The sequence below is a fragment of the Hemicordylus capensis genome, chromosome 6 (assembly GCF_027244095.1).
Source record: "Hemicordylus capensis ecotype Gifberg chromosome 6, rHemCap1.1.pri, whole genome shotgun sequence".
In the NCBI taxonomy this organism is placed as follows: domain Eukaryota; kingdom Metazoa; phylum Chordata; class Lepidosauria; order Squamata; family Cordylidae; genus Hemicordylus; species Hemicordylus capensis.
Genome location: NC_069662.1, coordinates 46,633,633 through 46,645,830, shown reverse-complemented (window position 1 = coordinate 46,645,830; position 12,198 = coordinate 46,633,633). Strand labels below are relative to the sequence as shown.

Sequence of the window (12,198 nt, the reverse complement as noted above, 5' to 3'; positions counted from 1 at the left end):
CCTGATGAGTTCCTTGTTCCAGGTTCCCACCAGGGCATTGACAGAATCACCAGCTGCACCAACATCAAAATCCTCCAAGGCCGTTTAAAATCCTACTGGGTCCAGCAGCCTTTTTGTATGGACCATCCTAATAGCTCCACCACCTCTGCAGGGGTGGATTGCGGCTGTGAGACCAACCTTAACCAGGTAGCGGTTCATCCATGACAAGGGGGAAACCACTGGATCCCTCACCCATGGAACACCCCCCTTATCTGAACAAAAGATCAAATCGAGTGTGTGGCCAGCAACATGAGTTGGTTCAGAAACTAGTTGAGATAGGCCCATAGTTGTCATGGCCACTATGAACTCCTGAGCCGCACCAGACAAGCCGGCCCCAAAGTGGATATTGAAGTCTCCCAGCACCAAAAGTCTAGGAGACTCCAACACCAACTCCACGACCAGCTCTGTCAGCTCAGTTAGGGAGTCAGTTGAGCAGTGGGGTGGATGGTACACCTGCAGAATCTCCAATCTATCCCTAGTTCCCACCCTCAAAGAGATGCACTCAATATAAGTCAACTGTCTCACAGGGGCCCTGGTAAGGGAAATGGTATTCTTATGGACTACAGCCACTCCACCCCCACCACCCACATCCCCTAGCCTGCTCCATGACAGAGTAATCCAGAGCTGAGCCCACACAAGACCACTCACTTCCCCCAACCAGGTCTCAGTTATACATGCCAGGTCAACTCCCTCATCCATGATCAAATCATGGACAATTTTGGTCTTATTCTGAACTGACCTGGCATTGCAGAGGAGCAAGGCCAGACTCTGTGGGTCACTGGAGCTGCTCCCCAAGGCCTGAGAGTTGACAGAGCAGTTGGAAGTGGAAACAGTTACTAAATTATTGATTTCCCTTCCCCTGTAATGGCCAGCTGCTCTGCCAGCACCAATTCTTCTATTCCCCACCACTACAGTAATAGCTGCCCCAGAACTGCTGGATGCACCCCCAGCAACCATCCCACTTAAGAGAGCCCAAACACATACCTGCAAAAGGCCTGGCACAACCCACCCACCCCCACCAAGCCCCCAGTCCCACCCTCGAAGGCCCAGCCCCGAAGGCCGGCCAGCTTTGGTGGCCACCTACAGGCAGCCTGACAGCCATGCCGATGGTTACGCCTTTGGCGAGCCTCCCTGTTTTTAAGCCTGCAAGCCCCGAAAGCCACTCCTCCCACAAGCAGCTCCCAGGATAATCGACAGGTGGTGCAGTTCAATCTGGGAGTCTGGCAGCCAGCCAGCTGGAACTTGGCAACAGAGGAACAGACAGGCAGGCTGCTCCCTGTCTGGGCTGGAGTTTCCACAGGAGGCAAAGGGGCCCGTTGGTGAGTCCTGGCAAGGCAGATGGAATGGCCTTGCACCTCCTGTTACCTTCCCCCTGAAAAAGATATTTTTCAGTACTTTTGCATAAAAATATTACTGCTAGCAACCTTGTCCCACAGACTTGCTGTTGCAGAAAACAATGTACATTCCATGTAACAGGACTATCTTTTCCATTTATCAGAAACTCGGGTTTCTGACAATAGGCCAAAATAATATTCTAGATAAAATGGGAGTACAGAGTGGCTGGCCTTCTGCTGACAATACTCAGATTCTCAGCCAAACCCTCCCCACAAACACACATATACAACCCATTTTCCATTGCCCCCTTTGTATTACGTTTCCTCAACCATGCAGCTGACATTGGTTTGGAGCTTAAACGGTTTTCAAAGTGCAACTCCGGCAGCTTCAAAAGGCAAGGGGGCAGTAGAGTGGGAACACCAGGGACAGTGTGGCTGCTGAGAGAGGGAAAGCCCAGCATCTGAGCCATCTTAAGCACGAGGTAAATGTTTCTTGATAAAGTCAACAACATGAGAAGCCGGATGCACCGCATCGTATTCTGCAAAGAGGTGGCAAATATTCTCAGGGTCTGCTGGGCTTTTGGCAACAACACCGAAGATCCTGTGGCAAGAGAGACAGAGAGGAAACATATCCTGAAGGTATAGGCTTACAGTCATGACCGATGGCCTCAATAAGTGTGTAGATAGGATACTGTATTACACTGTGGCTTAAGCAATTTTCCATATGCTTATTTTGCATAATTTATTCTACTTCTGGTAGTCCTAGGAAGGGACCTTTTATGTCTTTCAGCTATTCAAAGAACATTGAACATGAAATCTGCAAGGGATGGGGAGTAGGCAATATCCAATTTGATTCCTCTGTATTATGTTCTCTATTTCTATTCATTCATTTGTTATATAATTTGTTTTAGAGCAGTAGGGTGAAGAAGTACAGATTAAGATTCAAATCCAAATTTAATTAAATGTATACAATAGGAAATGGTATTTGGGACTCGTGGTGTCTTAAGCACACCACCTGCAAATAAGTCTCCTTAATAGCAATGGGACTTACTTTCAAGTAAACAGATTTAGGATACAGCCATTGGCTTGCTGTCATTTATACCACATCAGTGCCTTCAAAAAGTATTTTTGTGATTGGCTTTTTCTGAACTCTGCGTGCTGAAATAGCTGAAAAATTGTCCTGACCAGTATTGACTGCCCCTTTTCACATTCGCTTACCTTGAAGTTTTGGAAAATTTCTGCCACCTTAAAAAATAAAGTGAGAGAGAAGAGAAAGTTAGACTTCACATATGTTAGTGTGCCTAGTCCCAGCCAGCCTTTCTTCAGCTGGAAACAACCCTCAAGACAGCCGCCTCAGCCAACAGTAGGGAACAGGAAGTTATATATGGGTGGAGACAGTCCTTTAGATATCCTGGTCCCAAACTATTTAAAGCTTTGAAGGAAATAATCAGCACCTTGAATTGTGAGCTGGCAGCCAGTGAAGGTGATATAAAAGTTGCATCACGTGCTCCATAAAACTGGCTCCAGTTAACCTTGCAGCAGCATTCTGCACAAGCTGAAGTTTCTAAATACCTTTTAAGGGCACTCCCAGAAAAAGCATGTTAAAATAATCCAGTCTTGATGTAACTAAGCCATCAACCACTGTGGTCAAATCTCCCATCTGCAGGAACAAAAGCGGTTGGCACACTAGCCAAAGCTGGGCAAAAGCACGCTTGGCTACCGCCGCCATCTGAGAATCTAAAAATAATGATGGATTCAAGATCACACCAAAACGATACACTTGATACGTCCCAAGGGATTTACGCTTCTTGTTGTGCACCAAGACCTCAGGGCCAACTGCTCTGCAGTACTTCAAGATCAGGGAGAAAAAACAACAGGTGCTTCCTCATTTGGAATCAGAAATACAGTGCTATTCCAGCCCAGATGGCTGTGAACTCCGAGTGATAGGAAACTAGACCATTAAAGTAAAATGCCCTTGGCAAATAAAGTAGGTGTGCATCTGTTGGGAGGGACAGGACACTGATATATTCTTGCCTGTCTGTGGTCCACTAAAACATTTTGCAAGGCCTGTTCTGAGGTGCAGCTTTGACACTTACTTTCGATTTTCTGGATCCATGCCGCAAAAACTGATGGTAGCCAAGGGATGATGCCGCCTAAAAAAAACCCTGAAGGGAGGTGAAGAGAACAAAGTAGAATGTCAGAGGTTGGAGCAGTGGCATAGCAAAGTTGGAGGGGACCCTGGGGCAGAATTTGAAGAGCTTCCCCAATGCCAGTGAGAGATAACAGGTGGCCCCTTTAAGACAGGCCTGTACGATGTGATAATAGATACACGCGAAGATTTTGTTGCATGATTTGGTGCTGAGCTTTACATTTTGGCAGGCTGTTGTTGTGCTTTGAGGGACCCCTCTAAGTACCTGGCTGGAGTTACAATAATTATATTTTTAATACTATTACTCTGGAGTCTCTACTTAGAACTCATGGCTTTTATGTATGTGTATGAAACTAATAGCTTTTACAATTCAGGCAATAACCAATGGAACCTTCATTTCTTGCATATATAATACAACATTGAAACTAAGAATCCCCCCCCCGACACCTTTCTTATAAATCTTAAAGTGTATCCATCTAGCTGCTGTATAAATGGTATTATCTAGCATTTTGTTTTAAATTACTTTATCAATATCTTTACGTGTCAAACAGAAGAATTGAGATGGAAAAGATCAGAAAGAGATTTGAGCATTTGGGACCTTAACTTGAGAAAGCTTCTGGATAATCTTAATATAGGTTCTGAATCAAAAGGAGGATGAAATTTATGTAGGGAAATCATATTCATTGATTTTATGGATTTCAGTGAGTTTCATTCGGGAAGGTTTTATCTTCTATTGGGTTTGAATTTTCTTCCTGGCTAATATAAGCTTTTCATTGATATAATATTAACTAATAATATGTTTATTAATACTTTTGAGCTTGTGGGTATGGGATGGGACCCTTGTTATGGATGTTTTGCTCTGTGCCTGAATCAGTTATAATATTCATGTATATGTTGTTTTTTTGGTTGTTGTTGTTGTGCTTGTTTTGACTCTCCCCTCTTTATATTGTTTAACTGCTAGATTCGTAATTTTGCGGATGGTAAGATTAAATTTCATGTTAACATTTCTCTATAATTATATACACATATATACAATTATTAATTGTATCTTGCATATAGAGGAGGCTCTTATGATGGATATGTTCTTGTTTGTAATCATGTATTCTCTCAGAGATGTAACTTTTCCTGTTTTTACTTAGATTACTAACAAATGCATAATAAAATCTTATTTTTTTTAAAAAAAAGGACAGGCCTGTTCTTGCTGGCATTGGGGCAGCCCTGCCTCAACAAGCACCCAGTAAAGGAGGGGTAGAGGAGACAGCTGGCAGCTTGCAGACATCCGTGGCCCCCAGGCACTTGCTACCCTATCTCCATTATAGCTACTCATCTGGGTTGGAGTCTTAAGATAAAGAGATCCAGCAATAGTTTATCAAACCACTTAATGGCGCAACAGGGAAATGACTTGACTAGCAAGCCAGAGGTTGCTGGTTCAAATCCCTGCTGGTATGTTTCCCAGACTATGGGAAACGCCTATATCGGGCAGCAGCAATATAGGAAGATGCTGAAAGGCATCATCTCATACTGCGTGGGAGGAGGCAATGGCAACCCCCTCCTGTATTCTACCAAAGACAACCACAGGGCTCTGTGGTTGCCAGGAGTCAACACCGACTCAATGGCACACTTTACTAATAGCTTATCAGTATTCAAAGACTTCCACATATATTATCCCGGCAATCTTTAGAATGCCCCATTATCCTAACATTTCAGATGAGGGAGCCAAGACTCAGAGATCCTGGCTTGCCTAAGGCTATCTTCATAGCTGAGGTGTGATTTGAACTGAAGACTTTGTGGTTTAAAGCTCATTCGTTTAACCACTACACTATGCCAACTCAACAACTTCCACTTTGATAAACTCCACACAATTAAACCTTTAAAACCATTGTTAGAGCTTACCAATTCTGAGCAAAATTGCTCAGTTTTTATATCCTTTGAAACATCAAGGGTTTTTTTTTTTTTTTTAATTCTAAGTCTGTCCTACTTTGTTCTCTCCTGATCTTGTTGATGAAAAGAACTCCCCTTTTCTTTTATGAAGTTACTGGAGTTAATCAAGATTTGGAAAAAACAGTTTTCCAACAAATTATCCTAATTCAAATTTTCTTACAAAATAAAATTTATATTCATCTAATTTCATTTTTTCCAGTATTCCCAATTATTTGGATACTACCATGAGCTAGCCCCTTCCTTACTGATCTTCGACTAGCCTCTTCCTTACTGATCTTCAAATCTCTATTGAAGACTTTTCTTTTTCGCCAGGCTTTTGCCGTGTAGTTTACTTTATTTGTTTTCTGTTAACTACTTTAGTTTTTAATTTAGAATGCAATCTTTAATGTTGCCTTATTTACATGTTTTTGTACAGCTCCCGGAATCTTTGGAGTGGGCAGTATATTAAATGTTCTAAATAAATAAATCTTTGGAGTGGGCAGTATATTAAATGTTCAAAATAAATAAATAAATAGATAGATTTATTTAAGCCAAAAGGCCGAGATGCAATTATTTGGAGATTTTTAAATTATTTGGGAATATGTGTAAAAATATTGATCTTGATAAGCTGAGATTTACATCATTGCTTTAAATTCATCAACAAAATCTATAAAGTTTTTAAAAGGACCTCTCATATATGAATTTCAAGAGCAAAAAAAAGGGAAAATATTCAAAATGCAAGAGCTCACGAACATCACACAGAATTAGGATTAAACCATGGTTCCATGAGATATTTGAACTGGGCCCACGTGTCGTGGTGCTGCTGGTGGAGTCCTCAGGCAGTGCTTCTTGATGTATAACAAAAAGGGGCAGGCTCCAAGTTTCAGGGGGCTCTTGGCACGCTGCCTTCCAGGGCCTCCATGAGAGTGGCTCCACGAGCGCAAGAAAACTATGGGCACAGAGGTGGCTGCAGAGATCATCCGAGGGCTTTCAGTCAGCAGCTGCCCAGTAATGCTTGGTATCCCTGCTTTTCAGATATCTCTATGAAATGCTGGTGGGCATGCCATCTTTCCCATCCCAAGCATTTCTGCCAGTTATAGAGATGTGCCCCAGATCAGCTTCCTTACTTTCTCTGGATGTCTGTTAAGGTGATTCCTTGCTCAGTGACTTTGAAGTGGACAACGGTGGGCATGGGCAGAGTCTCCAGCTGGAAAGTGGAGGACACTGCTTTCTGAACTGCAGCTTTGCCAGTGAGAGTTTCCATGGTCACGGAGTGTAGGTACAAGAGATTGCATGCTGCAAAGTCAGAAGGAGAAAGGAAGACAGAAAGATCAATGAGCTTCTCTGCCTGTTAACATACATCACTGATGTAATCGTTTTAAAAATGAAAACAGAAGTTGTCAAAATGCTCTCAACATAACTGTGGTGGAAGGAAACCAACTTTGCTAGTAATTCTCACTTTTTAAAAAAACCACTGCTGGATGAGCATGCCTGCACAGTAGTGGCAACTCTTCCTCTCCATGTCTGAACCTTGAAAGTCTGATTCTGTCCCCCGCCCTCACACAAAGACAGACAAAAGTTGATTTTTATTTTTTTAAGAAGAGTTGCCAGTTGTGGGGGTGGGGGGCAGGAGGAGAGAACAAACTACTTTTCCCAGGTAAAGAATATTGTTTTCTGAAACATGAGAATGTGTATTATTTTCTTCGAACAGAAACACAATTTTGACAGCAGACATGTTGGCTCAGCCACAGATGCTCACTCATAGCATAACATTTACTGTGCCAAAAGGTTCTAGGAAGTTGAAAAAATGTGTGTGCTCCTCCCATTTCACTTACCAGCATTTTGCTTTGATATTGGAAGAGTGGTTTCTGAGCCCATGGTAGGATTCTCCTCTCCTCCAGAGAAATCTGAAACAGAGGAAACCAAACTATGAACACACATCTGACTGAGGACAACCACCCAACAATTACAACCCACATGGCCAAAGTAGTTGTGATGCAGTGAAACAGTCTACAGCAAAAGCCCTCCATATCTTAGGTTGCATATAAACATGCATTTAAACAGAAGTTCCTGCCCATGGTCAGCAGGCTGCTGAAGCTGCTTTGAGTTGGGCAGGCAAAGGCAGGAAGCCAGGTTCCTAATACTTATATCAGGCCCGGCCACTTCATACAGCCTTCCAGTCACAGGGACTGTTGTTACACACCCCCAATCCCTTCAGTGATTAGACAACTGCGGGAAGACATGATAGAGGTCTATAAAATCATGCGTGGTGTAGAGAGTGTTGATAGACATTTCTCTCTCTCCCTCTCATAACTCTAGAACCCAGGGTCATCCCATGAAACTGATTGCCAAGAAATTTAGAACTGACAAAAGGAAGTACTTTTTCACACAACACATAATTAACCTATGGAATTATCTGCCACAAGATGTGGTGACAGCCAGCAACCTGGGTGGTTGTAAGAAGGGCTTAGATAAATTCATGGGGGACAAGTCTATCAGTGGCTACTAGTCTGAGGGCTATGATAAGCCACCTCCTCTAGCCTAAGAGGCAAAATGCCTCTAAATACCAGTGGCAGGGTATTAGGAGAGAGTAACATTAGGAGAGAGGGCATGTCCTCACCTCTTGCCTGTGGGCTTCTCAGAAGCATCTGGTGGGCCACTGTATGAAACAGGATGCTGGACTAGATAGGCCTTGGGCCTGATCCAGCAGAGCTGTTCTTATGTTTTTCAGTGCCCAAAGAGGGCTCTGAGGCCTGAGCAGACACTAATGAGTTATGTCAGACTGTAAGGTAGGGATGTGCATGGAACCGCGGCAGGGAGGCTCGAAGGCAGCAGGGTTCTATCCTTAAGAGCAGGGGAGGGTGCACTTACCCCTCCTGCCACTTTCCCCCCACCAGCTTCTGTGTTTTGCAAAGCACATTGGGGCGGCAGTGTACCCTCCTGCCGCCCCGTTGCCCCCGTCTTCCGGATATGACCGGAAGTTACTGGTGCACCTGCGCACACCAGCACAGATGCACACATATCACGTGCATGTGTGCGCCGGCAACTTCCAGTCATATCTGGAACATGGGGGCAATGGGGCAGCAGGGAGGCATGCTGCCACCCTGATGGCCTTTGCAAAACATGGACACGGGCAGTGGGAAAGCAGCAGGAGGGGTAAGTGCACCCTAACCCGCTCTTAAAGATAGACCCCTTCTGCCTCCGAACTGGTTCCGTGCACATCCCTACTGTAAGGCCCAAACTCAGACTCTGAGATTCCCAGTTCAGGTCCCTGACAATGGCCCCATTTGCACATAACGGGAAACTGGAGTTGGAGGGGCCTGAGGTTGAATATGTTGTATGTCCAAATGCATGAAACTGCGGTTTGGACACCAAAACAACCTGAGGTTTCCCTCCCCAAACTCCAATTTGAACTTCAGGTTTGTAGTGAGTTTCACCGCTTGTACCTGAGGTTCTATTGCTGGGTTGTTACATCCGAATGCTGGATGCTGCAGTAATCAGAGTTGAGGGAGGAACCTCCCCCCTCGCTCCAGCTGTGATTGGCTGTTGGGGCTGTCCTTCATTCTAGAAGGAAGCCCATACAGTCAGTTCCCCTGTCCACGCAGCTAGTTCTTCCTCCTCTCTGCAGTCTCCCTGACTGCAGAGAGGGTCCTGCTGGTTAAGTCTAAATGTGGACAGGTAACCGTGCCGGGGGTGGGTGGGGGAAGTTGGAAGCACAGGTCCATTGGACCCACGGTTCCATGATACGTGTGAATGTGGCCAACAGGTTTGTTCTCTACTACTTGCAACAATTTAGTACCAGAACAATCAAACAAGGAGGGAACACATTTGGACAACAGTTCTAAAGCAAATAGCTTAGCTGGAATTTGCTTGAAAAATGCTCATTGTGTACACCCCTGATTTTAATTTAAACATTTCTAGTTCTGAGTATGCATTGATTTAGGGACTTCAGGTTAACCAAATTGTAAATGTATTTTGCATTTGACAAGTTAATATTATTGCCTAAAAAATTAATCCACAAGACTTCATAAGAACATAAGAACAGCCCTGCTGGATCAGGCCCAAGGCCCATCTAGTATAGCGTTCTGTTTCGCACAGTGGCTCACCAGATGCTGCTGGAAGCCACAGGCATGCCTCTCTCCTGCTGTTACTCCCCTGCAACTGGTACTCAGAAGCATCCTGCCTTTGAGGCTGGAGGTGGCCTTTAGCCCTCCAACTAGTAGCTGATGATAGACCTCTCCTCCATGAAGTTATCCAAATCCCTCTTAAAGCCATCCAGGTTGTTGGCTGTCACCACATCTCATGGCAGAGAATTCCACAAGTGGATTATGCCTTGTGTGAAAAAGTACTTCCGTTGGTTGGTCCTAGATTTCCTGGCAATCAATTTCATGGGATGACCCCTGGTTCTAGTGTTATGTGAGATTCAGATTCTTCAAAAGTATCCCTCAGAGTCAAATTTCAAAACATAAAGTTCGAAAGTGTTTGAAATTCTAAAATTTGCCATCTTTTCAACTGATGTGAACATTTGAATTCATAACTATATCGGGGTTGCTAGGTCTTGTGAGGCTCAAAGCCCGGGGCTCCACCAAGGAGCGATTCCTAGCAGTTTGTGTGCCTCTCTCTGTGTGTGTAGGTCAAGGGAGCAGCCTGGCTGTGCCTGGTTTCTCAGGGACATGGAACAAGTGGAGCAAATGGCAGAACTACTAAAGCTAAGCAGAAAAGAGACTGTCCTCGTGATTCTGGCCCCTCATCCTAAGTTTTTAGTTGTTTCCAGGGAAGCCTGAGAAAAAGGCTAAAGCCCTGGAAATCCAGGTCAAACTCTGAGAGCTGGCACTCCATTGGCAATCCTAGCACTGCATTCACTGGCAATCCTAGCACTGCATTCACTACCCTATTTAATTGGTGTTGGTAGTTGTGTCTAGGTAGCATGAATGTCTATAGAACTCAGAGCATCCTATTCCTCCTGGCAGTGCAGTAATACTTGCTCAAAATTCATAAACTTACCTTGGTTGGGGATGACCAGTTTGCAGGGTAATGCTAAAGACATGATGGTGTGTTGATACACAAATGCTGAGAGACTTCCTGTTGCAAAGAGAAAGAGGTCTGTACAGTGTCCTCAGACTTTGAAGTTGACCACAACGATGACGAAGAATAGTTATATACCGCTTTTCAACAAAAGTTCCCAAAGCAGTTTACATAGATATAAATAAATAGTTGATATACTGGCGATGCAATACGCATGAAAGATCTACACCAAATTCTTCTCTCCAGACCTTTTTACTGAGTAATTAAAAAAAAAAAAATAGAGCAAGCAAAGAACAAACGTTTCAACATACAGATATCAACTTCAGTGTTCCATGTCTCACTGTTTAAAAATCCACACTCTTATATTGCAAACACTTTCCCTAAATGTAATTAGGCACCTGGTTAGCACATGAAGAAAAGAAGGGAGGAGGGGAAAGGTAGAAATTGATGATTCACAGCTTTGCCTGCTTATCAGTAACTCTAACTGAAAAACAAAAGAGGGGAGGGTGTGAGCTAAATTAAATCTTAAGCATGGGTAAACCTGTGCTTAATTATAAACAGCAATTCAGCACACCCTTTAACAACTAAAGTTCAAATGGTGAAAAATATAGTTAAAAGTGCAGCTGGGGTGATTAGTTGGAGAGTGTTTGGGATATAGGAGTGTGTATTCTTAAACAGTGATACATGGAACACTGAAGCTGACGTTTGTACTTTGAAACGTTTGTTCATTTTGTTGGAGCTTTTATATATTTTCTTTTACGTTACACAATAAAAACGTCTGGAGAGAAGAATATAAATAAATAAAACTAGCTGGGCCGCGTGCAGAGCATCTGTGCCTCTAGTTCTCCCCCCGCCTGCCCACTCTTTGCCACCATTCTCTTGCCAGACTGTCCACTGCCATTTTCTTCCCCCACTATTTTCTTGCCCTCCCGCCGCTGTTGTTTCCGACCCCCCCCCGGTCATTTTCTTGCCTGCCTTGCCTCCACTGGTGGCATTGCCACTTTCCTCTCCCCCTGCTGGCAGCTTGCTCACAAACTATTGCGAGAGCTGCCACACATGGGATTACTGACGGGTACGCCTTAGAGAAATATATATATATGGCTGCACTTCCCCAAAGGGCTCACAATCTAAAAAGAAACATAAGGTAAACACCAACAATAGCCACTGGAGGGATATTGTGCTGGGGACGGATAGGGCCAGTTGCTCTTCCCCTGCTTAATAAAGAGAATCACCACGTTTAATAGCTTAGTCAGCAGATGTCCTACATGTCTGCCCAGTCTGGCAAATATTAATGCAGTCTGCCACTAAGAAAAGATCTATGTTGAATGCTTGTTAAACTATGGAAATTATGAGAGGGAAGCCAAAAAGAAACAGATACAGCCTTGAAGGGTAAGTGGTGATGACCACTGGCTTAGATCTAAAAAGGAACTGGACACATTCATGGAGCCTCATGCCAACTGAGCAGAGGCACCTTTTAAAGTGGTGATTCTCTTATATTTAGGAGGGGGAGAGCGGCTATCCCTATCTAAACCAGCACAGCTTTTGTTGGACTACAACTCCCATCAGCTCTGATCAAAAAGAACACTGTGGGAAGGGATAATGGGAGCTGTAGTCCAACATCTGTGGACCCAAGTTTGAGAACCCCTGCAGAAGCGCTCTTCTGAAGTTCTGAAGGGGAAAATGCAATGATTTTCAGATCTGCTCTTATTAGTACAGATTGCAACAAACATT

General features: G+C 44.0%; 1 protein-coding gene across 1 annotated transcript in view; it reads right to left on the bottom strand.

Annotated features, from left to right (window-relative positions):
- Positions 1-1,564: 1,564 nt before the first annotated feature.
- The window catches only part of TNS4 (tensin 4), a 29,203-nt gene continuing 18,569 nt past the window's right edge, over positions 1,565-12,198 (bottom strand). The window contains exons 7-12 of the mRNA XM_053264836.1: positions 10,447-10,524; positions 7,278-7,349; positions 6,570-6,738; positions 3,470-3,538; positions 2,592-2,618; positions 1,565-1,974 (exon numbers count right to left, since the gene is read on the bottom strand). Coding sequence (XP_053120811.1) covers positions 1,845-1,974; positions 2,592-2,618; positions 3,470-3,538; positions 6,570-6,738; positions 7,278-7,349; positions 10,447-10,524 — 545 coding nt within the window. The 3' untranslated portion in view covers positions 1,565-1,844. The remainder of the gene's footprint in view (positions 1,975-2,591; positions 2,619-3,469; positions 3,539-6,569; positions 6,739-7,277; positions 7,350-10,446; positions 10,525-12,198) is intronic.